General features: G+C 45.3%; 1 protein-coding gene across 5 annotated transcripts in view; it reads left to right on the top strand.

Moving 5' to 3' along the window:
- HPSE2 (heparanase 2 (inactive)) overlaps positions 1-24,737 on the top strand; it is a 108,633-nt gene that overhangs the window by 12,685 nt on the left and 71,211 nt on the right. For 2 of the 5 annotated variants that reach the window (XM_085065096.1, XM_085065097.1), the window contains exon 3: positions 2,512-2,673. The exons of the other annotated variants lie outside the window; for them this stretch is intronic. In XM_085065096.1, the coding sequence (XP_084921222.1) occupies positions 2,512-2,673 (162 nt within the window). The remainder of the gene's footprint in view (positions 1-2,511; positions 2,674-24,737) is intronic. 5 annotated transcript variants of the gene reach the window in all.

The following is a 24,737-nucleotide window of genomic DNA, read 5'->3' as shown; positions in this document are numbered from 1 at the left end:
GCCTCCTTGCATCTCTCTTTTTTCTGCCTCTTTCTTTTGAGATTTGAGAGCTGTGAGCTCCTTGCTGTGTTTAAGCTGAAGCCATGACTGTGGGTTCCACTGCCATCTTTAGGTCTTGGGCAAGTTTCTTGGGCCCAGTCTGAGAAGACAGGACCTTGCATGTCTTGCCTCTGCTTCCTGAATGTCTGCAGTGGCAGCCCTCAGAGAACCCCGTGAAGATAACTGTCAAGAGAATGCTCCAACTCCATTGCCCTGCATGCTGTCCCCCACACTCCCCAGGGATTTGCCTGAATGTGACTTGACATCCCTGTGGTAGTCCCTGTCACAGCAGCTTTATCACAACGCTGCTCCTGCTCTTCATTCCTGGGCTTGCCTTTTGTCCTCAGGCCCTGCTGACAGTGCATGCAGAGGCATCTCTGTGGTTCCCAAAGACGGATGTCACACAGGACCCACTGCCATGGTTCCCTGCACCCTCCAAGGTGCTAGCCCCTGACCCTGGTCCTGGGCCAATGGCTCCTCCACATGGGCCCACATTGGCCCTGGTTTGGGTTTTAGGAGTCATCCATTCCTTTTAGAAAACAAACTTGTTTTAACCCAGCCTGGACTCTCTTGCAGCAGTTTGAAGAGAATTACAGACAGCATATCAACCATGTAGTTTCAAATCTCTCTGCTTCTCAGTCTTTTCCTCCTTCCAGGCCTCCTTGATGTGTTTGGCTTCATTTTGCCTTGGGGGTGGGGGGTGTACTACTCCTGCCTTCAGTTCAATAGGGAGGGAAATCCATCACCCAGGAAGTTGAATGGCTCTTTGTGGGGTTCAGGTGACTGCAGTAGCAGTAGCCTTTCTGGTGTGGGAGAGAGGTACAGTTGTGTTTCTCAATCTTCAGTTCTCCAAATATTTCACACAACAGGGGTTCAGGATTTTATCATTCATTAGCTGGGCAAAGGTTGGGTAGGCTCGAGTCTTACTCAGTGCCTACCTAAGAGATTGTGCACTAAAGCACATGGTTGGGGGGTGTGTGCTCATTAGCTGCAGAGGAACATTAGCCCTTCCTCTTGCTCCATCTCACTGATGCTTTGTGATGGGTGCAGAAATATTAAACCATATTTTCATCATTGCTGGATGCTGCTCAGTATCCACTCCTGAGTACGCTGGCTGTGGGTGGAGGAGGGAATTCATGTGGCTAACTACAGACCATGGGTACTTTAATGACATTGCTGTTCTGAGCAGTCTGCTTCAGATAGGCTTTAGAGAAGCTGTACTAATCCCAAACTACACCAAAAAGTGATAGAACACAGCCTGGGCAAGAAAGTGCAGTGACTCTAGGACAAGGCTCAGAGACAGGAAGATAATGTGACTTCCAGTCCTCCACAACATGTTTGGAGGCAGCTCCCTGCCAGCCCAAGACATAGCAGAGCTCTGAACCTAAGTTTGCTGAACCTGAGATTGGACACCTCGAGAGACAGGAGCATGACTTCTGGAAGCAACTTTGGTGTTTCTTGATGTGCATAATAATAATGGAGCTGGAGACTGTGTGGGGCAAGCTTGTCTGACAGCAAGCTCCTTCAGCAGCTTCTAGCTAGATGGGAATTGAACCAAGCAAAGATCAACCTCATGAGGCAGAGTGACCTTATGCAATGCAGTGGAAGAACTCCAACTTCCATCCTTGATTATCAGAGCTGGCTGCCTGAGGTTTTGTAAGAATTAGACACAGCATCTGGTGCCTGTTGATCCGAACATGTTACAGAGTTTATTAAACTCATAAGGGACCTTGCAAGGGCTAGTTTGCACCAATTCCCTCCTGCTTAGACTGGCAGATATTACTGGATTCTTGTTCTGCCTCGCTACTCCATCATTCCCTTTCCCCAGCAGGTGAGAAGTTCTAGGAGAGGGAATATTCTATTCTTATCTCACAATATGACGTAGAGAAGGCTCATATGAAGAGAAAACAATTGTTAAATAATCTCCCTGCCTCCTGGACATCAGGCATTAGAAGGGTACAGACACTTGTTCATAGAGTCATAAGACATGCTGACCTGTGATAGCTGCAGTGAGGATAAACAAGGTGAGAACAAGCCTTCTTCATCACCTCTCTGACAGGCAAGGTTAAATGGAAGCCAGGGATTACCAGAATGAGATTTAGTCTTTTCTCATTATTTAGTGTCAAACACACATGTAACAGGGCTGTAACATAAATGCTGGGAGACTTTTGCACTTTCCTGCAAAGGAGCAATCCACATTGTAAGAGAGCAACAGTTAGGCAGGTAAAGGATGGAAGAGCCAGTAAGTTCTGTGAGCATACAACTTGAGCTTTGTGTGGGAGAAAAGGAAACCTGGGGGGAGGGTCATTTGATAGGTGGATTCAAGGGGGTTGGATCCTTTTTTGGGTTGCTCTTGCTGAGTGATGATTGTGTGACTGTCATATTGGCTGCTGCTGATCCAAGCATCTGGCAAAAATGAAAATGAAAGCTGAGGTTTGGCCATCTCCCTCTTTTCTTTCCCTTTTGCTGTAGACATTGTTCGCAGTGACATTGCCCTGGATAAGCAGAAAGGCTGTAAGATCGCCCAGCATCCTGACATAATGTTGGAGCTACAGAGGGAAAAGGCAGCTCAGATGCACTTGGTTTTGTTAAAGGAGCAGTTTTCAAACACATACAGCAACCTCACACTAACAGGTAAGGCTGCAAGACCAGCTCTGGAGCCAGGAGCTGGGCTGAGTTCTTGCTAACTCACAGGTGTGTTAAAACCTTCACCTCTGTATGAATCAGCATCTCTCTGGCTGCCTCTGTTTCCTACCAAGATTCCTGGGTATTGGGAGGGAAAAGACCAGCAGGAACTGGAGGTGGACTCATCAGGCCTCTGTGGCTGGCACCTATGCAAACACTCCAGATTTGGTGCCCCTGAACAGAACATTTTCTACAGTCTGACCTAAGCAGAATGCCACGGCATGTGAAGTGCTGGAGAAATCTCCCTGCTAACTGTTCACGTCGATGGGGCTGCAGCAATTACTAAATTTGGAGTCCTTTAAGCTGCAGCTGATTTTTTTCTTTCCAGAGCATGCACTTTGTGTGAACCCAGTAAATATTAAAGAGCAAATGTAAAGGGATAATGGCCTAGACAGAGATGAGAGGATACTCTTTTTCTGGTGACTGTTTGTATTATCCAGGGAACAGAATCTCGATGGAGGAGACTGCCACATTTTGGATACACATTTAATGGTGCTTGTAAAGGACTGATGTCTTCAGGCAGTGAGTGGGTAGAAGGATGGGATCCCAGCAGCCAGCAGGGTCCTTTCATTCCTCTTCTCCTTATCACTACAGCTGGATGAGCCACAGATGATGGGAAGGAGGAAGAAACTAATAAATCAAACAAGACCCCCTTCTCCTCTTGACAGGCCCCTTTCCTGTGAAAGGCAGGCAGGCATCTTATTTTTATAAGAGGAAGGGCCCTGTGCTCCATCTGGGGAGGAGATGGCAAACCCCATGGTGGCCCTGCTAGGCAGGGAGAGACAAACAGGTCCTGCACAACCTCCCCCTCTCTGCTGCCACCCCTAATTCAGTGCCCAGCCCCTGCCTTGAAGCCAGCACGGGTCTGTATCCTCACCAGTGAGCTCTGGCTCTCCTGGGGACATCAGCTGTGCTGGAGCTCTAGGGGACCCCACAGAGGTGGGATGGCGACACCAGCACCATCAAAGGGCTCAGCCCAGGGGGGCACTGGACATGGGGGCCATGAGTGTGGCTGAATCACCTAATTCCTGAAGGCCCAGAATTTAAACGGGATCCTCAGAACCATTTCTCATTCTCTGTAACGTAATCCACTTGGCTGTTTATTCCCAGTACAACTGCTGGAATCAACATTGTCAGCTTTTCCCCTGACAACTTGCTTACTTTCCACTAAACAAACTTCCCTTGAGAAGTGAAGCTGCTCTCCCCTATCCTCCTTCCCTTGCTGCTTCAAAAGCTCTCTGGCATTGCTCACATTTTTTACAGAACCTGCAGAGCAGAGGTGCTACCTGGTTATCAGCTTAGCTCTTAGCCTTTCCAAGTGTGTTTACAGGATAGTTCAGAAGGTTTTAGCTCTAACTCTCCAAGGTGGAGAGAGCAATTTCACCAGAATATTACCCAAAGAACTATTTTAATGTTCTTTAACTCCCTTTGAATGTGAGCAGAGCAACTTCATAATTGTTATGAAGTTTAATCTTTTATTTCATAGACATAGTCTGAGAACATGGACTCTAGACAGCTAAGCATAATATTTAACTGGAACTCTACTAACTTGTGTAAATATTTCCCTTCTCTGTGATGGATCTGGTGTTTGGGGTGGGTAGAGGGGGTTGTACATCTGTTGCAGAAGGGCATTTCTTACCTTCAGAATTCAATCAGACAGAGTTTGCTTGAGGACTTCTTTTTGTTCTGCACAGTGGGTTTGTGCAGTGCTATAGGGAGTCCCCACGTCATGAGGCAAGGTGCAGGAGCAAGAATGCAGCAGTGGTTTAGGGAGTCCTTAGTGAAGGACTGAGTTTGCAGGGATGAAGTATCCATGTGATCCCTGAGAACAGGGATTCCTCCTGGTGGTCTGTATCTAGGAGTCACTTGGCCTCATGCAGTGCATATACTGTGGATGACCTTCAGTGTCCAACCCAGACTGGAGGAATATTGAACCCCACACCTCTGTGTGAGAGGGCTCCTACTACTGCTAGTTCTGTAATTGTACCCAAAAAATGTAAATAGCGTATCTTGCCCAAAGCCATATGAGAATAAAGGTGCTTTATGATGGGATGGATACTCTAGGAGAGCTTGAGTGTAGAAATACAACTGTGTGGCATTTTTATTCTCATATTACTACCACTGTAGTGATCTGGATAAAAAGTCCCATTCCCTTCTTCCTCCTCCCCCTCCTCAGAGATAATACAGTTAGATGAACAATTTGAAAGACTGTAGATCAGGCCTCCCACTCTGCCTGCAAGTGTGGGCAATGGATTCTGCCAGCAAACTTGCATGCAGTATCCTCACGGACTTAGAAATGAAAGCTCTTAGAGTGCAGGGCTTGTGATTCTGCAGTCCCTGTGGCATCAATGTAAGCTGGGGGCTTTTTCAAATCTATTCACCACTTGCACATAATTCCCAGTGTGTTCCTTATTTCAGGCATCAGGCAGGGCTGTGTTGTACTGGAATTAAGCTGTTTGCAGCAGCAGGTACCTCCAAGGTAAGAGGGTGTCTTAAAATGAAATGTGGTTTTTGTGCTAAGACACAACTGAGACTGAGTGAAACCAGGCAGTCTTTCTGGCTCTCATTCCTCCAGGAACACATGTGAGACTCTGGCTTAGAGCACTTTGGTTTCTCTCATCGAGTACGAGCCTTCCTCAGCTCCTGTCTGCAGGCTTTCTCTTGCATCTTGCCTCTGCTTTCTGTATGTGATCTTTCTGGGCTTACTGAGCTTGCCTCACTGACATGAGCGATTGCCTTTGATCTGTGACCATGCTATTTAAATGCTGTAAAATATTTTGAGGTTTATTAATCTTTGCTGTTTCCCCTGTGGTGCTCAGAGATGGATATCTCGTTTCACAGATCAGCATCTCTGGTGCTCCCGGGTCAGTCCGTGGTAAAACAGGGGGAGAGTGCACAGCACTGCCTGCTCTCCTCTGGGAACCAGCTCCCTGAGCTCAGCCCACTGTGGGATAGGGGAGGAGAAGGAATCTTTCCCTAGAAACACTTCTTTGCTCCTTCATAGCTCACAGAACAAGCTGTGATTCTTTTTACGTTTTGTATAAGCTGGAGTAGAAGCCACAATCGTCACAGCAGGCTTCCCTCCCTTGCAGCCCTCAGGAGAAATGTTCAGGCGACAGGAAGGTCATTTTGGAGTCCTGGAACCGGGAGGAGGTGGGGAGGGAGGGCCGGAATGCACAACATCGGGCTGGCAGCAGGTGAGGTGTGAGGAACTGCCTCGGGCAGTGGAGACACAGTGTGCATGCAGATTTTAGGGAGTGAGCTTGTGGGGAGCAGCAGGCAAAGCTTTGATGGACTAAATCCAAATTCCTCCACCTGTGGTGCCAGTTTGGGCTGGGGTAGTGTACTGCATTTATACTTCCACAGGTTTCTGCAGTGTCCTTAAGTAAAGCTTGTTAAGCCTGTGGAAGAGGGAATTGCTCAGGTCAATATGTGAAAAACTGTCCCTGCCTGTATTCACATGAAGTGTGAAGTGTAACTGAGCTTCCCAAGAAACAAGTACTTACCATAAATTTCCCTCTAGGATTTCCCATCTAGAGGAAACAAAATAGCACTCCACTGCTCATTCTGAGCTGTGGAGAAACATCTTTCTGCTCTACCTTCTGCCTGAAACTGCAACACAGATTACTTCACTGCATCAAGAGACTAATGATGAGGGCTCTCCAGCCTGTCCTGCCACACCATGTCTGCACTGAAAAACCAGTGAGGAGACTGCAACGTGTGGTGGGAGTCCTCCATCCTTTAATATCCTAAACCACAGCCTCTGAAAGCAGTGGTTAAGGGGGCAGACCCTCCTCACACAGCACAGAATGATCCCAGTTGACCCTCTGTGGTTCCACCCTGCTGAGGGTGTTGGCAGAATGTCTCTCCCCACTGCACTGGGAGAGGCTTGGAGGGATTAAACTCAGGTGGAACTGCTAGGAACAGAGCTGAGAGCTGCTGAAGAGTGCATTTCACTGCTTTTGTCCAACACTGGAACCAGGTGTTTTACACTGGCATCCTACTACCTCATTAAGGCAATTAGCTTAAGCTGCAGGTTGTGAGATCTCAGTGAGATTTTTCCTTGAAAAAGGGCTACTTTTGGAGGTGTTTGCAGCCATGAAGAGACCTTCTTTGTCCAAGGTAAGTGTTTTGGGGGTATGAGGTGGTGGTGACAGAGTGCACACCTGCTTTTCTCAAGTGGGATGTGTAATGTGGGATGAGTGGAACAAAGCACTGTAGGGGAGCAGAGCATATGGGTGGCTACTGCAAAACACTGACATGTGGAGGGCACAGAGCAGAGGTGAGAGCAGTGTGTCTCCATGAAGAGCTTGCAAGTGAGATACTGTCCCATAGAAATACATTTTTTGCTTCTCCACAAAGATGGCAAGAACCCCAGTTGTACTTGTTCTTTGTCAGGGAATCACAGCTCAGGTTGAGCACCTTTGACATGTGTGTTTCCTGCACTTGTGAGCCTCCCCTGGTGGTTTCATGATTCCTGCAGAATGCTGTGGTTCTGGGAGATAGTGGTCCTTGAGCAGAACACATTTGTAGGGCCTGAGGTTCATCCCATGGAGTGGTGGGTCTGGGGAGAACCATGGCTCAGGGGCTGCCCTCGCAAGAGGATTTGGGCAGGGAGCAGGGCAGGGGGCTGGGTGTGCTTTTGGTGCCTGTGCTGCCGGGCAGTAAGGCTACTCTGGTTATTTTTGCTGGAATTTTCCTCAGATGAATTTTATCACCAGCTACATCTAATGGAGGGTGGGCCACCTTGTGAGATGGTACCTGACAGGATTGTTGCAAATGTAAGTACAGCTGCCTTCCCTTTTTGGCGTCTTGTTTGGGATCAGCAACCTAAACATCCTGTGGTCTGGATACATGATATGTATCACAGCTGTTTTACTGGGTGCTACACTGCACTGGCTCTCCAGCTTTCCTTCAAGGAGAGTTCTTCCTGGGGCTATGTAGCAGGCCTGGGATTGTCTTTTGGATCAAGCTCTCTACCCTCGTGTCCATCACAGTCCCTTACGTTGTACGCATTACCCACAGCATTGTACAAAATAGATCTGAAAAGGACCTCAAGAGGGCATCTTCTAGCCTTTTCCATGGCAAATCTGTACCTGATCTCTATTTGGGTAAAGGTGTATGAGGAGGGGCAAAATCTTTTGTGTGAACAGCTGGTGCACTTGGAAAATCAGTCAAACTCTGGGGGGCTTAAACACTTTGAAGAAGAAAAAATAGTATTCAAAGATAAAAACAAGTGAGAATAGTTTCCCAGAATTTGTCTCCTTGTTTAGCACAACTAGGGTACTGGTGGAGAAGTTCTGTCAACAAAGAGAACATCAGCTCCTACGGGAAAGAGGGTGAGAGAACTGCTGTGAAACACTGGAGGCTTTCCTGGGAGGGAGGGACCAGGAAGACTGTAATATCATTAAAACAGTATCTGTACCAAGCCCATAGCTAATGACCAGCAGAGGTGCCAACCTTCTGAGGATAGTTTGCAGGTGCCTTCTGAGATCTTGGGATCAGAACCAGCGGAATAATGCTGGGAAGAAAAAATCATGGAAAACAATCTCTGGTAACTGAGTGTTTTTGTGCCATTATCAGTTGTTTATATGAGCTCATTCCGAAACAAAGTGGCTGTTTGTTTTTGCTACAGAGCCTTCTGAGGGTTTTTGCTGTAGCTGAAATATACTGTGTTCCTGGGCATGTCCATGTAAAGCCTGCAGGCTGCTGGGGCTCGGCAGCCAGGCACCAGCATTGCCCAGGTTGTGGGGACATCACTGTTGAGTGATTCAAATGATGTGGCTTTATCTGTGCTTTAAAACCTTCTGTGATGGCAGTGATGTACCCTCCCTCAGCAGTTGGCTCCAGGGTATAACAGGCTATATCACTATGGAGTTGGTATTTCTAAAACCTCTTGTTTCAGTTTAAGCCCATGACAGCATGTCCTCTCCCTGTGCACATGGAGAACAGCTTACAGCACTCTTTTTCTCTTTGCAGAAATCTTTTACATATTTGAGGCTTGTTATCATGTTTCCCTGAAGACTTTTGTTGTCTGCACTGAACAACTGCCTTTCATTTGCTCTTTTCTCATGTCCGTTTTATTTTCAAGTTGAATGACACATGTGTAGTTGATTCTGCCTCTTGAGGTCCCTTTCAGCCCTCTACAATTTTTTGGGGGCTCTGTGTTTTGTTGGGGTCCTTTGGGCTCTCTCCACTGGGTCTGGGATGTTTCTTAAATGCATTGAGTCGAAATGAGGCCAGTATTGTAGCTGAGGTCTTTCTTGACTGAGAAAAGCAGCAGGGTTATTTCATGTACCTGGTGCGTGACACCCCTGTCTGTATAATTGTGGAATTTTTGCTACAATATTGCTTGTTCATGCCTGAAGTTTCGTGTACCATTTCCCAACCAGCTGTGCATTTCCCACATGGAATTACATCTAGACTCTATTTTCCTAATTTTCTAATTAAAATGTTGCACAAAACTGGAGGTAAAGCCTTGAGAAAGTAAAGGTACAGAACATCTGTTGTCTCTGTCTCACATACAAGACCTTGTTGCACTATCAAAGAGAAGTCAGGTTGCCTTCACATGGCAGGGCTATTGCTTCCAGCCCTTCCTTGCAGATGGATTGTTTGATGATTTCTTGCAAAATTTTTCCAGGAATTGAAGTTATGTTGGCTGGCCTGCAATTTCCTCGATTTTTCAACCTGTTGAACATAGCCACCATATTTGCCCTTTTCTGGTCTTTTAAAACCTCATTTGTCTTCCAGAAATTCCTACAGATAGTTGCTGACGGACCTCCACCTATTTTAAAATGTCAGACTTCTGTAGCTTTCATTCTGCTAAGGTTTTATTATACATTACCCTTCTACTCTGACTCTTTTAATTGCATTAACTTTGTGGTCCTAATGTTATCCTTTTATTCATGAAGTCTGAACCAAAAAAAGCATGAAACATTCCTGCTTTAACTCAGTGCATTGTTGACTATTGTGAAATTCTGTCCCAATTTATACTTCTTTGCTTCCTGAGACAGCTGTGAGCCAAACCCCTGGGATCCCCTGCCTTCTCTTACCCTAATTAGTAGTTTTACAGCTCGTTTTGTGCTGACAGCATGTGTGTGTGTGAGAGAGGTCATGAAGGTGAATCTCTTTTTCAGGTGACACCCTCTAGTCTGTTAAGCCACACTTTGGCTTTCTCATTATCTGATTTGGTTATTGCTTTTGTAACTGTGGGAAATATGGCTCCTTGTGACGTGTTCAGTATTTATTAAATTCAATTTACTGTCCAATTTAACTAGCCTCACAAGAGAAGATATTTTATAAATTGTGAATCTTAAAATTAGCAGTTATACATACATTATAATATGTAATGTCATTACCAGAACCAGCCAGTTCTGGGTGCTGTGTAGAGAATAAAGAAAACACATAAACCTAACAGAAAACAGATTTTGGTGGAAGAGGGGGAGGGCTGACACGCACTAACAGCTTTGGAAGGGCTTGTGGCATGTTCAGTGTCATAAACCAATCTATTAACCTTTTCTCCCTCCTCAGGAGGTGCTGAACTCTTTGGTCTGTCTCTTCCCACCGATGTAGTTATCAAATGTCTCCTGGTTACCACTGGCGATCGCTGCTGTGAGCAGTTTCTGTGGAGCACTCATTCTTCTGCTCTGTCCCTCTCTCCTGGTGCTGTTCCTTTGTGCTCATCCACATCAGCCTGATGGAGCTGCCATTTCTCCTTTGCATGTGAGCCATGGAGGAGTCTGTGAATTACCCTAATTGTACCCCTGCGCTAAGATAATTTACATCTGTTCCCTTATCTTGCTGTGTGTTTACAAAACACTGTCTTTCTCAAACTCCCTTTTCATTTGGAGCAAAATCTCACTTGCCAACCCTCTCAGATTACTGAAGCCTCTGTCCTTACAAAGCACTGTTTTTATTCTGCCACTATTTCCCGTGTTTTTCAAACTACAAACACTCATTTCAGGCTACCCTGCCTGCAGTGCTTTCCACCTTCATGGCTTTTCCCAGTTTTTGTCTGTTGATGAGAATCAAACCTCAAGGAGACTCTTTTCTAGTTTTGTTCCTGTCGCTTCTTTCTCAATTTTTTTTTTTTTGTTGGTGCATTCCAGGAACTTGATGCAAGGCTCTGTCTGATCTCTTCCTTTCCCAGCAAATGTGTGGGCAGTTAAAGGTCCCTAATTACCAGCAGGTTCTGTGTTTCAGATGCTCCCAATAAGCCTGTGCTTCCGATCCCCCTGATTTTGTAGCCTAAAGCAGACCCCCAGTGTGCCAGTGTCTGGGCTCCTTCCAGTCTTACGTTACACAGCAGTTTTTATACCTGCCTTTTGTACTACTGAGTTTCACCCCCTGCTTTTATGCTGGGCCCCAAGATCATCCAGAGCTTCTCGTGTGATGTTTCTCATCCTCAGCTCTGCTGATGTTACTTTTCCTCTTTGTCAGCACCGTGCTTAACTCTGACTTTCAACCCTTGTAGTTTGCTTTGCCTCTCGCCACCAAGTTAGAATCCCCCTCTCCTTCCACACTAACGTATTGCCTACGTGCAGCAGTCAAACCTTGTGAATTTTGCTCTTTCAAAAGCTAGATAGATTTGGCTCTTCAAGCTTCACTTTGCCAAAGTCCTGTCATACCTCCTCCTTTGTCCTGTGGCCATACAGGACAGACTTTTCCATCCCAGAGACACAAGTTCTATATTGTTTTCCCGTACGTGTATTATCTTGTGCTTGGCTGAATTAAAGCACACTTGGTTGGATGGTGGCCATTTAGCCATACAAATTGGATCACAGGATAAATGAAGGCTGTTTTGTTCGTTATTTACTAACCTTCATTTGTGCTATCTGCAAGCTGCCTCTAAGGATCTTTTACTTATCTGAATGATTGGTAAAAACACTGCATCCTGTGGGATGGGAAACAAGCAATGGATAGGTTTTTGTCTCAGTAGACACTTCTGTCCATCTACATATGCTGAATTACTTCTATTAATGCAAGTTCTTAAATCAAGCAGTAACACCAGTTAGACAGGACTTGATTCTGTACAACATATGCTGGCTGGTAATTAGCTGAGACATGAATATAACGAGTTATTGGTAGATTCTCATATTGTCTTTTAATTACTTTGTCAAGTTCTGCTGTCAGCCTGACTGGCTGCTGGTCCCTAGGTCAGCAAGTCCTGCTGAAGCACCAGCATGGGGTTAGAGCTCACCTCCCTTCTAGAGTTACTTGGCATTCCAAGATTTATTAAAAATTAGCATGAACAGGTCAGAGATCTCCTTAGCACACTTGGAGGTGCAAATTATCCAGGGTGGATGATTTAACAGTGTTTATCTAAAGCAGATGTTATCTAATACATGTCTTGGTCATTAGTATATGGTGATGTATATAATCATCTTATAATGAGTTCATCATAATTTTTTCCCTAGAAATACAGAGTAGCTATATTTCAATTTTTGTAGTTACGTTGATAATTTTACCATGTGCACAAAATAGCATAACTATCTCTCTTCAGTTCCCTTCTTCCCTCTATATTTAAATTCCCAGTCACTCACAATTCAGCAAGGCTTGAATTTTTCCATCATGCTTTTTAAATACTGTATTAATTTTCTATACCTTGTAATTTGCACTTGATTGTAAAGCTAAAGAAATAGCAATCATCAGTTATATTATCTTCTATTTTTGCTATCTATATCATTGCATAAGGATGGGTTTCCTGCCAAAATCCCCTTCCATCATGGTGGTGAAATATGCTGATTTTAGCCATCTAAACCACCTAAAACCAAAACAAAATAAAACAACCAAAACCCCCTTTAAATATTCCTTTAATTTTCTTTTATCCAGTATTTTCTTCCCAATAACTTAAATAGATTTTTTTCAGCCTGGAGATGTTGAAGCATTTTGTGTACCTATTTTTGATTGAGATTATGGTCCCACTAGCTTTTCTCAAACACAGACTTGGAAAAGGTAAATTCCTATGTGGACAGAGCAGGAAACTCTGTGCCTGGTGAGTTCTCAGCATTTTTAAAACTTTTCTAGCATGTTGTGACATAGCAACAAATGTTGCTGCAGTTGGAGAAGTACTGCCAGTTCCAGTCCTCCAGCCACCATCCCTATGCATTTTCTCCCTGCAAAAAAATACCAGGTGTGGTGTTTGCATGCTGCTGAGGAGCTCGCAGCCAGGGAATCGGGGATGTGTGACTGTGGCGTGCAGGATACATCTGACAGACCCAAGCTTTGTGGCTGGGCTAACTCCTGGAGGAAAGAGGGAGGAGAGGGGAAAGACGCGGATGGTGAGCCTGGCTTGGCGGGGAGTGGCGGGGATAATCCCTGTGGCTGGACCCTGGCTCCTGCCCCACACTGCTCGGTGGGGGCACTGCCTGCTGGTGGGAACGCAGTTTGGTTCCCAAGGCTTCTTCTCCAGTTGCTCGCCCTAACCCTTTTTCCATCTGTCCGTTCATTTATTATTTACCGCTTTCTCTTGCTCTTTTCTTCATTAGCTGGTCCCCAGTGCTCCTGGCTCTGGAAGGGGCTGTCTTATGGGGAACACAAGGACAGCAGCAAATGTTGTTGTACTGCTCCTCTGCCAGCCCTCCTTGTTGTGGGGACGGGACTGTGTGGCACGCAGAGTTAATTAATGCTTTAACGCTTTCTCCAAGTTAAGAAAAGTGTCAAAATGCTGTAAATAAGAGTCCCTTGAGTACTGAAGTCCTCCATGCAGTCCATGCTCTGCTTTTTCAGAGGCTCGTACTGGGGATGGATACACGGGGGTGGGAGAGTAACGTGAGAACCTCTGGATATGCATGCTTTGTGCAGCTAAAAGTGGTGGGGGAAAAGTGAGGTTACAAGGTGTTCAAAAGAAATTTTGGATCTCTCTTTACTTCATTAAGTTTTATATTGGATTGCTGTGCCAAGAGACACAATCATTGACTTTCTTAAAGAAAACTTCCACGAGTTTAAATTTTCCTTTTTTTTTTCCTCTGATGAAAAGGTGGCAAAAGCAAAGGTTTTGTGGGAGAAACTGAAACCAGTTCAAATATAATTCTATTAACTAATTAGGGGAACTCTGGAAATGGGACTGAGACTCGCAGGCCTTTTTTTCTTCTCTTAGCTGGGGCACTCCAAGAATTGGATCACCTGGGGAAAGCATGTTTAAGAAATACCAGATGGTCTCTGCGATGCTCCAGCTGTGGACAATCACTCCCAGCCAGGCAATCTGCCTTGCTGTCGAAGCCCTCTAAAACTGTGCTGCCCATTTGTCATGCTTCTCCAATTGCAGCGCTCTGGATAGCTTCTTTTTTCCTTGTCTGGCTCTTCCTTTCCAGTTTTTATCACCCACCCCCTCCATGAGCTAATGTAGTAACATCCCTTCATTGGCTATAAATCCATTGAAGAGCCATATATAAAATATTACTTTGTTAGGGAAGATCGGGAAACATCTGTTTTTTACCCATAAGAGTCAGTCTCTACTTGTCTCATATGACGATGTGACTATTTATATATTTGTAAAGAAAAAGAAGGAGAGAAAATGGGAATCCTAGGAAAAAACTTAGTGGAGCCTCTAAATGGAGGAAACTGATTCAGCTCTGGGATTTGTTTGGAGGTTTTTTTTGAGAAGTGGTGGGGCACAGGCCAAGAAATTGCTTAGATGTCTGACAAAGTAGCAGTTGTACCAATTGAAGAATGGCCTTCTGGAATTATTTTGATGTTGTGTAACAGTTTCTAGGTGCTTCCCAGCACATATTTGCACAGCAAAACTGTGGGTCTAAACCATTATATATTATCTACTATGTGGAATAGAAACCTGGGAACAGTGACAGTCCTTGGATCAGTAGCAGACTGTAACCACAGAGATGTACACACAGAGCTGAAAAAGTATGTAGCTGTGAAGGCTTTGCATTTAGGTGGCTATTCCCCTAAATTCATGCACCTAAATTTATGCACCTAATTTAGGTGGTTGTGCCACCAGGGCTTGCTCTCTGAGCCTACTGGCATGAGCAGCGTCTCTCCCAACCTGCTCAGTGCTAGTGCCTTGCAGAGCTGTCTGCTTTTCCACACACATATGGCACTTAACCTATGTCTCTATCTCCTTGCTGGACAAGGAGCATTGCTGGCATTGCTGTCTGTGAGTGTGGGAAGAGCTGGCTCTGTCACCCAAGGTGACAGGGGTGCAGGAGCATGGTGCTGGGGCTCCATTGTGCCTGCTACAGGGCTTGACACAAGAGTTTTGGGTGGATGTGGTGCCTCAGACTGGTGTGGAAAGGCTGTCTCAAACAGCCAGGCAGGCTTGGCACACTTTGTTCATGCTGCTGGGGTGGAGTGCTCTGCCAGCTATGCTGAGGTGACAAGTATCAAGTCTGTAATCAGGAGCATACAAGGGGGATGCTCTTGGGGTGAGCTGTGTGGGCAGGGAGGTTGCACTTCCAGAAGGCTGCCCGTGCTGCTGTACCTTGCCTGCCAGGCAGACACACTGCCAGTCTGTGAGCCCTTCAGCATGTGAATGTGGAAGGAAGAGGAGATTGTTGTTTGCAGGGGGTGGCAGGATTTGCCACAGCTTCTTTCTGTGCCTTGCAGGGCTGGCATATAGGAATGAAGTTATAGAGCTGCTAATTATTGATGGTGTTCCACATACAATCATAGGATGGTTTGGATTGGAAGGGGCCTTAAAGATCACCTAATTCCAACCCCCTTGCCATGGGCAGGGACATCTTCCACTAGAACAGGTTACTCAAACCCTGTCACAAAGGTCTCCTTCTTTCCTGGCTGGATTCAGTGCCTTCAGCCTGCCCCTTTGCTGTGTAAAAGTGAGACTGTGCTCTCCATTCTCCTTTCCTCAGGATTATGGTTACACTGTTGGTCTGGACCCAGCTCACCCATCTGAGGTGGGAAATGGCACAGAGGGGATCTCTTTCCTCCCTCTGCCATCCAGCCTTGCACATCGCTTATCAGATCTACGGTGGATGGCTGCCTGCTCTTCTCAGGCTGGCCAAAACCAAGCTCCATGTGTGTCTCCCCTGCTGATCCCTCTCATGCCTTTCTGCAGGGCTGTGGTTGACAGCTGTGTCTTCCCTGTGGCCTCATAACATGCTCATGCTGCTCCTTCTCTCCCTCTCCCACACTCTGGCTGCTGCACTGCACTGCCCTCCCGCCATGCTGGAGCTCAGCCTGTTCTGATGATTATCTGCCCTCATCACAGCCTTGTGCCCTTCTGCTTGGCTCTTGCAGCTTTTCCCCTTCCAAAATCCTTCTCATTCTCCCTCCCATGGTGCTAATCAGACCAGCAGCAGCTGGGAGAACACATGTACCCAGAGCCCTCTAAGGGTCAGTGGGATGCTCTGCCATTGGAAGTGGTACTGGGAAGCAGTGTTGGGCACCATGTCTAATTCTCAAGCCCATTTTAGGCAAAATGCTATATGGTTGGGAAAGATTCAGAAAAGAGCAGTAAATGTGACCAAATCCTGGGAACAGGGTGGTATAGGTAAGATTTCAGTACAATTCATTTACTTAAGAAAAATTAAGAATTACCTTAATCATAACGTGCAAGTGCCAACAAGGGGAAGAGAAAGTTCAGGGGAAATATTTTTAAACATTAGAGAAGAAAGGTAAAAAAGGAAGCTATGATTTAGAACCTAATGCAGGACAACCTCGGAGTAATAATGTGCAGATTTATAATGCTGAGAATGGCCCTTTGTGTCCTCATAACCTGTATAAATGTGCAACGTGAGTGTTGTGCCTCCTAGAGAATAGGTGATGGCAGGAATTAAATGCTCCTGAAACCAAACTGAATTTGTTAGCCTTTCCTGGTAACTTGGCCAAAGGGACCTTTCACTCAGCTGGAAGCAAAGCTGAGCTTGGACTATGGGCTGTGGTTCCCTTCCCATTAAAAGAGGAGGTGAATTTAGCCCCTGCCTATGCCAGACCCTGCCTGGCCTTTATGTGATGAGCATTGGGGTGACAAGAAAGATTGAGTTTAGGTCAGGGTTTTTGGACAGAGGTGACTGAATTTAGGAAACCTCAGCTACATCTCCTTGCCATAACCACCCCCAGGGAGGAACTGATTTGCTGACCAGGACAGCAGGGAGTCTTTGCTCCCTGCCACCAAATCCTTCCATGAAATAAAACCCAGAGCCCAACAATCTGAAATGTGAGTGCTTCCCCAAGAGGAACGTGTGTTTGTTACAGTAGTCTTTATTTTCCTGCTTTATTTTAAAGCTTGTTCATTTCACCTCCTCAAAAAAGATTTAGCAGATATTTCATTTAATAACTTGACTTCTGAACTTGGGTGTCCAAAAGTTCATTTATGATCTTGCTATACATAAATTTCCAGATTTAGTGTTTTGACACAGAAATCGTCTTCCTTTGATAGAATGTTACAAAATCAAGTTTCAGAAATTATCCTCTTGAGCCATCTCTGTGGTGTTTGGCATCATGACAAGTAATTAGTCAATCCTGAAATAGTCATCAAGCAGAGAAACAGTTTATTTTATATACTGTTTCTTAGAGAGTTAAATATTTCCACATATTCAGGCTCTGATTGGAGTCTTGGATCCTCTCCAAATATTCAACCTGTAAAGATATTTGAGAACACCAGGACTTAGGCTCTTTCCAAAAAATGATAGATTTCACTTGAATTTTCACAAATGGAAAACCACAACTCCCCATAGCTGCAAAGAAGCAGCTGTCATACCAGGTATGGAGTATGAGAAAACACTTTCTGAAGACTTCAGGGACTTCCCATTATCTGGAAGTTTTTAGTGCTCTTAAAATTTGCGAAGAAAACAGCATTTCTTTTCCTGCACGGAGTTGCCTCAGATAATCGGCTGCACCTGTTTGGAAGCGGCGCTTCACATTGTTCCCTTATACAGACCCTTGCACATGTTCCTGTTAAGTTTTCCTAGAAAATCAAGTGTCAACAAATTGAAGCCCAGCATTGCAACTCTGTTCAAAATCCCAAACTGGTGTTTCTGAGCATTTTGCCGTGCAAAGCCTGTGAGCTAAGTGATTGAAGTTTTGAAGCTGAAATTCTGGAGTGTTGAGATAGAGGCAAAAATCTACTGAAGCAATCAAAAGCATCGAATCAACATCTCCAAACCTAAAGTTCTGCTTTTTGTTGTTGTTTCTGCTCTATTTGTCAAAGAAAAGAGAGGCAATTTTCCAAATTGGTAATGGACTAATTTTGGGAAGGGTTAACTTTTGGTGTGATTCAGCACAGACATGCGTGATGAGAATTTGGGAAATGAGGAGTTAAGTCACGATGATGTAAACCATTGTTTCACACTTAAAATTATAGCAATTGGATAATTCTGAAATTGTGGCTTCTGCTTTTATTGGCTGAGAGGTTGCCAAAACGTGTGTGTGTTGCTCTGAATTGGTAAATGATTCCTATTTATAGGACAGGTGTCTTCTGATGTCCCGAGTTCAGTGTGTTCTGTAATCCTAGATCCTGTTTCTGATCTATGTTTAATAATGTGTGACAGAAGGAGATAGGAACCTTGCAGACCAAATCAGGCTTGGAATGTTTTGAGTTTAGCTCTGCCCAGCTCTGTCCACTTGTAATGCAGGGGATCTTTCCATCAGAGTCTCGCCCTTCTAAAATTAATTTTTTGACTTATCTTGTCTTTCTGAAAAACATAGCCTTTAGACTCATTCACTCACAACCTCCTGAGTGTGCCAGCCTCCTTCTTTTGCATTGCCTCAAGAAAAGAAATGCTTTCTTACATACTTTTAACACAGCTTTTCTAATGCAGGAACCACAGTGAGGCAGTGCTACAGGGAGGGATGTGGTGGCAGGAGCAGAGTCAAGGTGTATGTGATGGCAGTCATGCAAATAAACCCTTTTCACCAGCACCTAATTTAAACTGGGCTTCACAGCTGTTGGTTTGGGCTATGCAGTATCACTGAAAAAGGGTTGGATTAGTTGCAATTAGTTATGTGACTGTCAAAATCACTCTTTTTCATTATCTTGCAAGCTGCTGGTGGAAATTAATCAAGAATCATAGAATCATGGAATGGTTTATGTTGGAAGGGACCTTTTAAAGGTCACCTTGTCCAATCCACCTGTCATGGGCAGAGACACCTTCCATTAAACCAGGTTTCTCAAAGCCCCATCCAACCTGGCCCTTAACACTTTCAGGGATGGGGCATCCACAACTTCTCTGGGCCAACTGTGCCATCATCTCAGCACCCTCATTGTAAATGCAGACAGATCTAGTTATTATGTTGCTGATGCATCTGCTCTGGTCATTATACTACGTTTTTAGAAATAATTACATTTTAAAAAGTTATTTTAAAATATGGCCAAGCTCCCCTTCTACATAGGAGTGCAGGCTGTGGAGCTGGAGGTTCAAAGGAGACACAAGATGTTGATAGAAGGGAGAGAAATTAATATTCATGGGCAGGGAATCTCTTGAGATGCCTAATTCAGGAGAAAAGGTTCAGTAACAATGACAGAGACCAGGGAGGAGGGACAGATGAGGTTTCCTGCCAGGTCTGCTGCCCCACCACCCTCTGGTCTGGCCACCATAGAGCCAGGACCTGTTGTTCCATGTCCAGGATGGAAAACGCACAGAGAAGTCCCACCAAGGAATATGTGACAGGGTGGGTTGGCAGAGTGGTTAGCAAGGAGCAGCTTGCTGTCAGCTGAGCACTGAGGATACCATCATGCCAGAAAAGGAACTGGGTCTGGAGGGAGGTGGAGGGGGCCATGAGAACTGGATGGGAGGCTTGGCTCTCTTTCAAGCAGTTCCTGAAGCCAGATTAGTCCTCTTCGCCAGCTGGTGTGAGACATTAGGTTTGTGTTATTTCTGGCAGCCCCACAGGGACTGGGAGTAGCTCCATGCCTCATGTTTCTCTTTCTGAGGACAGGACAGTCCAGCAGCAGCACAAGTTTTGCATTCCTGTCCCCAAGAGATGCAAGTTTCAGTTTGCCCTCAGGAAGGTGTGAGGAAAAGGACCAAAGTTGCTGTGCCTTTCTTTCACCTCTGATGCCACCAGCTTCCTCTGCTGGCTGCATCTCCTGGACTAGTCTGCTCTTCACATGACCAACTGTCCAGGTTTCCCCCAATGTGTTCTCTTGTCTGTCACTGTCTAGCCAGACTGGGGGGGATTCATGTGTCTCCTGGCCTTGCATGCTGCTGTGCGTGCACAGAAACTCTCCACTGCCCTGTGTCTGGGAAACCCAGATGTGTCCACAGATGCAGGAATCCTGAGGGGCTGCCAAATGTCTGGAAATGTAGGATATGCCCCCATGCATAGGAGCCTTGAGTTGTTCCTTGCCTGGAAATTGCTGATACTTTTATGTGCAAGAGATTGGACACTCAGGGAGTTTTGGATGGCAACTGTACATGTGTAATGCAATTGCTTTTAAAGCACTTGAATGAAATGTAGGATCTCAGGGAGGCCTTGGTGCGTGTGTCTTGGGATATCCGCAGAGGTTTAGGATTAGGTTTGTTGCACATGGACAGGCTGCTTTGTATGAGCATGCATACTTTGGAAATCCCTGTCAGACTGTCCTAGTCCTTTACATTTCCTTCCTATTTTCCATCAGGATCAGTAGGAAGGCCCTTTGTGTTGTGGTCTTGCTTTGAGGCAATTCCTTTTTCTGGCTGATCTTTGTGCTTCCTTGCTAGGCTCCTCAATCCTCTTTCAGCACAGATCTCCATGGGGATCTGCATCTTCCCATTCCCCTTTGCAGCAGAGAAGAGCAGAAGGTGGGACAGAGTTAGTCTAACATATGTCTGACATGGTGCTCATTTGCACTTGGGACATGGAAGGACTGTAACTGCTGTGTTGGCACTGTGACTTTTCCAGATCAGGATCCCAGATCCTCTCCAGACAAGATGGAGAAGGAAAGGGAGGAAAGTTTAAAAGTTTTCCCCAGGTAAAACACAAGCAAATGCACCAGATTTTTCTCTCTGGCATTTTTTCCTTCCTGCTTACAGGGCCATGGTATCTAGTCCTGGCTCTGGAAGCAAATTAACCTGCTCTCCCAGAGCCACTGCTGGCTGTGATGGGGAGTGGATGCCTCCCACCTTCCCTTCCCAGCCGTTGGGTGACATGTCCTGGGTGTGGCTGGTGCAGAAGCTGCCTCATTCCCTGAGCCCCTGTTCTGGGGGGACTAAGCTCCCAATACATTCCCTTTTTCTTCTAGAAAATAGATTTATTCTGGCACTCACCCTTGACCACACACTCCCCCTAGTGAATTCCAGGGTTAAAAAACATGTAGGCTTTTCATAAGAGCTGCCTCACTTGTCGTTTAATGATTCCACCTCTGAACCTGGACCCTGCTGCTTCACTGACTGCCTTGACAATATCTCATTTGTCTTTCCCTCTTTTATTTAGTTTTTCCTACATTTTTCGCACATTCTGTAGATTCTCCTACATTCCAACTGTCTTATAATTTCATGCCTCCTTTTATCTCTCTATTCATCTATCCCAGTATAGACAACAGAAATGCTAAATCCACATAATCTGTAGAAAGCATGAACTGGGTTGTTAGACATTTTCCAAACATTACACTTCATGGAAATATTTTCCTGTAAGAAGTAGAAATGAAACAGCTGTCTCCTGCTCTCTCCTGGGCTGTTCCTGTGCAGACTCTCCTGCCCTCTGAATTTACAGCACCATTGCTTGGACGAGTGTCCAACAGCCAGCTTCAAGCAGTTGTATTTATGATGTGCCGAGCGGTGGTGAAGATGATGGTGTTTATATGCTACTCAGATCTATGTGGTGGGATTAACGTACTGTGAGACTTGTGCTAAGGCTTCCAGAGTCAGGAGCATTTCAGCAGCAGAATTGTCACTGGGAAATCTGGTGCAAGTCATGACTGATGGCTCACTGCAGACTGTGGGACAAGCAGGGATGCTGCTCACTCACATATCCTCCTGCTTGCCCCTGTCCTTTGGGCTTTGTACTTGGCCAAATGGTAAAATCCCCCCAAGCTCCTGCCAGGAGCTGAGTAGTGACATCATGAATGAAAGGCATAGGTGCCTCAGGTAACCCAGCTTGCTGCAAGACAGTGGGCACCCGACATTTTTCTTCATTCCCTGTCTTGTTGGGGGGCATCACCTCCCAGCTGACCTTCCATGACTGACCCAAGCATGGGATGGAAGCCCAAAACCCATTCCAAAACCCTGCTGGGGTACCTGCAGGATGTGGACAAGCTTCAGCTCCCCCTCCCTAATGTAAGTGTTTATTCTGCCAGCCTGGTGTCTGACCTCAGCACACAGCTGAAGATGTATTGGTTGCTGGAGGGGAACTGTTTCTTGAATTTTATGGAAATTGATGGGAAGCTTAAGGCATTAGTGTTGTCTGAACTGGAAAGGTAAATCAGGAAAAACAGAAACACACAGCAAAAATCTTTGGGCTGAAACAAGCAATCCTTCCTCTTCCACATGGAGATGTGAACACCAGGCTTTCTGGTCAGAAGTGTGAACATCAGTGTTACTGAGAGTGAGCAGAGAGAAGGCTCCTGAAGCCTGAAGCAGATGACGGAAGAGGAGAGAAACAGTGGAATTTGTTACCATCTCCAAACTGAGCAACCGGAAAATGAGTAGGAGAGACCAGAAGTTATCTGAAGATTTGCTTCCCTTCAGTGTTTTGCTGGAACTGAGCGAGCAGATATTCACAGGCTGTATTCCAAACTGAGGTTATTTCTTCAGAGCATGTTCTGGCAAACGATTTTTGGCTACAGCCCTTTCTCAACCTGAATGACTGGGTGATACCATGGGGAAGAAATCAGCTAACAGCAAATCATGGATCTCAATTTCAGGCAGTCATTAACTGTGCATCCGTTATGCTACTTCTATACAACTCTCCATATTGTAATACACTCCTTTTGGTTTTGACCTTGATAGGATAAAGCAGAACTACTCTTGCCCTTAAATGTGTCCCATGAGAAATGTGGTGCCTTTGTGCACCAGCAGGAAAGGTGCTCTGCTCCCTGGGAGGATAGAATCACTCCATAGGTGCCTGAGAAATCCCCCACCATGTGTCACCCAAGTGTGCCATGGGGATCTCATGGCTTGGGAGCTACTCTGGTATGTGTGCTGGATGAGTCACAAGTGCAGCTGGGGAATACTAGAGACTTCAAACGGGAGCACATCTGGATATGCACAGAGCACATCTGGTGCAGCAGAGTTGCTGTATGTTTGCACTATCAATGTACTGTGTGTGCAATGAGCTGCTTTCTACCCCTCCTGTACTCTCTGAGGAAACTTTTATCATATTTACATAAAATAACATTTGGGAAACACCCTCCCTTTTTGCCTCCTTAGTAAGGCTCCCCAGGTCCCTCAATGTGAGCAGCAGGGATGTGGCAGGATGAGTTGTGTCAGGACTCATTGTGAGGACTGCAAGGTTGAATAACTGGTTGTTATTCTGTGTGATGTCCAATGCCCAGGTATCTAGTGGTGTCTCTGAGAAACATTTGCCAGTGTGTTTGCTGGGTAGCCTAGAGAGCCCTCCATGTCTTTGCCAAGAGCTGGTCTGTTGTATCGTTTTTCTAGGCATGATACAGCACTTGGCACAGCAGCCCTCCAGGCTTTGCCCTTGCAAAGTCTCTGGAGTTATTCCCTGGGATGTGGCTGTCCCCAGAAGGGGGATTTGAAGGTTGCCTACTCTATCAATGTGCATCTAAATAAAGCAAGGGGAAAAATCAGCTTATGTACCAGCACAAAATTGTTCAAAATGTGCTATCCCTATGTACTTTGAGCATCTTCTATCCCTGTCTTCTAATTTGGAGTCTCTTGACTTCTTGGGAAGAAATGAGGAGTGTGGGATGCTCCCTTTTCAATATGTCTGGCTATATAGGGTGATGACTGTAGTTTCTGGTACACCTGCTCACATATCTGGAGCCTTTTTGGGGATTTTTGCCATCCTGTGTATACAGATAGACAGTACTTCTCAAAGTGCACTGGGTAGATCAACATTCCCAGTCTTGGTGAGAGGGTGACTCTTGTTCTTTCAGCACTTGCCACTGGCAGTTGTTTTGTTGCCCTAGTGCAGGCTGGGGAGGCCACAGTGGGGAGAAGGAGGGGGAGGCTGGACTGGGAGCCTTGTGGTGTCTGTCATGAGGCATCTGGAAAAGCCATTCCTTGAGTCCCAAGTGCCTGAAACAAGATGGGTGGCACTTCCACTTGCACATTGTCTGAGCAAAGTGGTCATGAATGTAAATGGGCATGGTTTTGTTTCAAATAAATAGAGGAAAAGAAAATTATTTTCTAAGGTTACAGGTAGAGATAGGAAAACCCAGAAGAGGCAGAAGAGCTCTGGAAAGTCTCTTGAAGCAAATGTCCTGTACCTTCAGCACAGCTCAGATGCATGAGTGACCAGGGCTGGTTTGACTGGTGATCAAAAAAGTCCTTGTAGGGAAGTAACACAGATTTTTATATTGGGATTCAAATATATTACTGGGTTTGAACATAACCCCTCTCAACTGCTATTTAGGAAGACTTTCAAAACTTCTCTGGTCTTGTACTAACAATGTAAATGAAAATATAAAAAAGGTAAATGCAAGTAAACTGCTAATTCAAAATAAATATTTCCCCTTTACTGTTTCAGAGCATTTAGGAACACCACTTTCATTATCTGCTTCCTACATAATAAAAAAATTGCCCTTCTTTCTATATCTGTTTCATGATGGGAAAGTTTGTAAGTCACCTTATCTCTGTAGGTATCAGAAACATCTCATATGGCACTGCCTTAATGTCTTTTTTTCTTGCAATTTCCTGGATTACCTGCTATGTCTTTGTTGAAGCAAAGCATATTCAGCCACTTGAGAGACTTGTAGGAGAGCTAAATTAATCTTTTCTCCTGAGCTTTGCAAAATAGGTTAAACTAACACACAGTACTCAGGGATGTTAGGTTCAGATATGCACATAAAATGTGAGGCTACTGAATTAAGAAATAACTGCTGTTCACTGTTTCAGCATCTTGCTGCAATTATATTTTTAGTTTGTCTGCTATTTTTTGCCAGGCAGAGATCATCAGAAAATTGAAAGTGAGTTTAATACTGAAATATCTGTGTT

This window comes from Lichenostomus cassidix, chromosome 6 (assembly GCF_008360975.1).
Source record: "Lichenostomus cassidix isolate B80296 chromosome 6, HeHo_3.0, whole genome shotgun sequence".
Classification (NCBI taxonomy): Eukaryota; Metazoa; Chordata; class Aves; order Passeriformes; family Meliphagidae; genus Lichenostomus; species Lichenostomus cassidix.
This window is presented reverse-complemented; position numbering and strand designations above follow the sequence as displayed.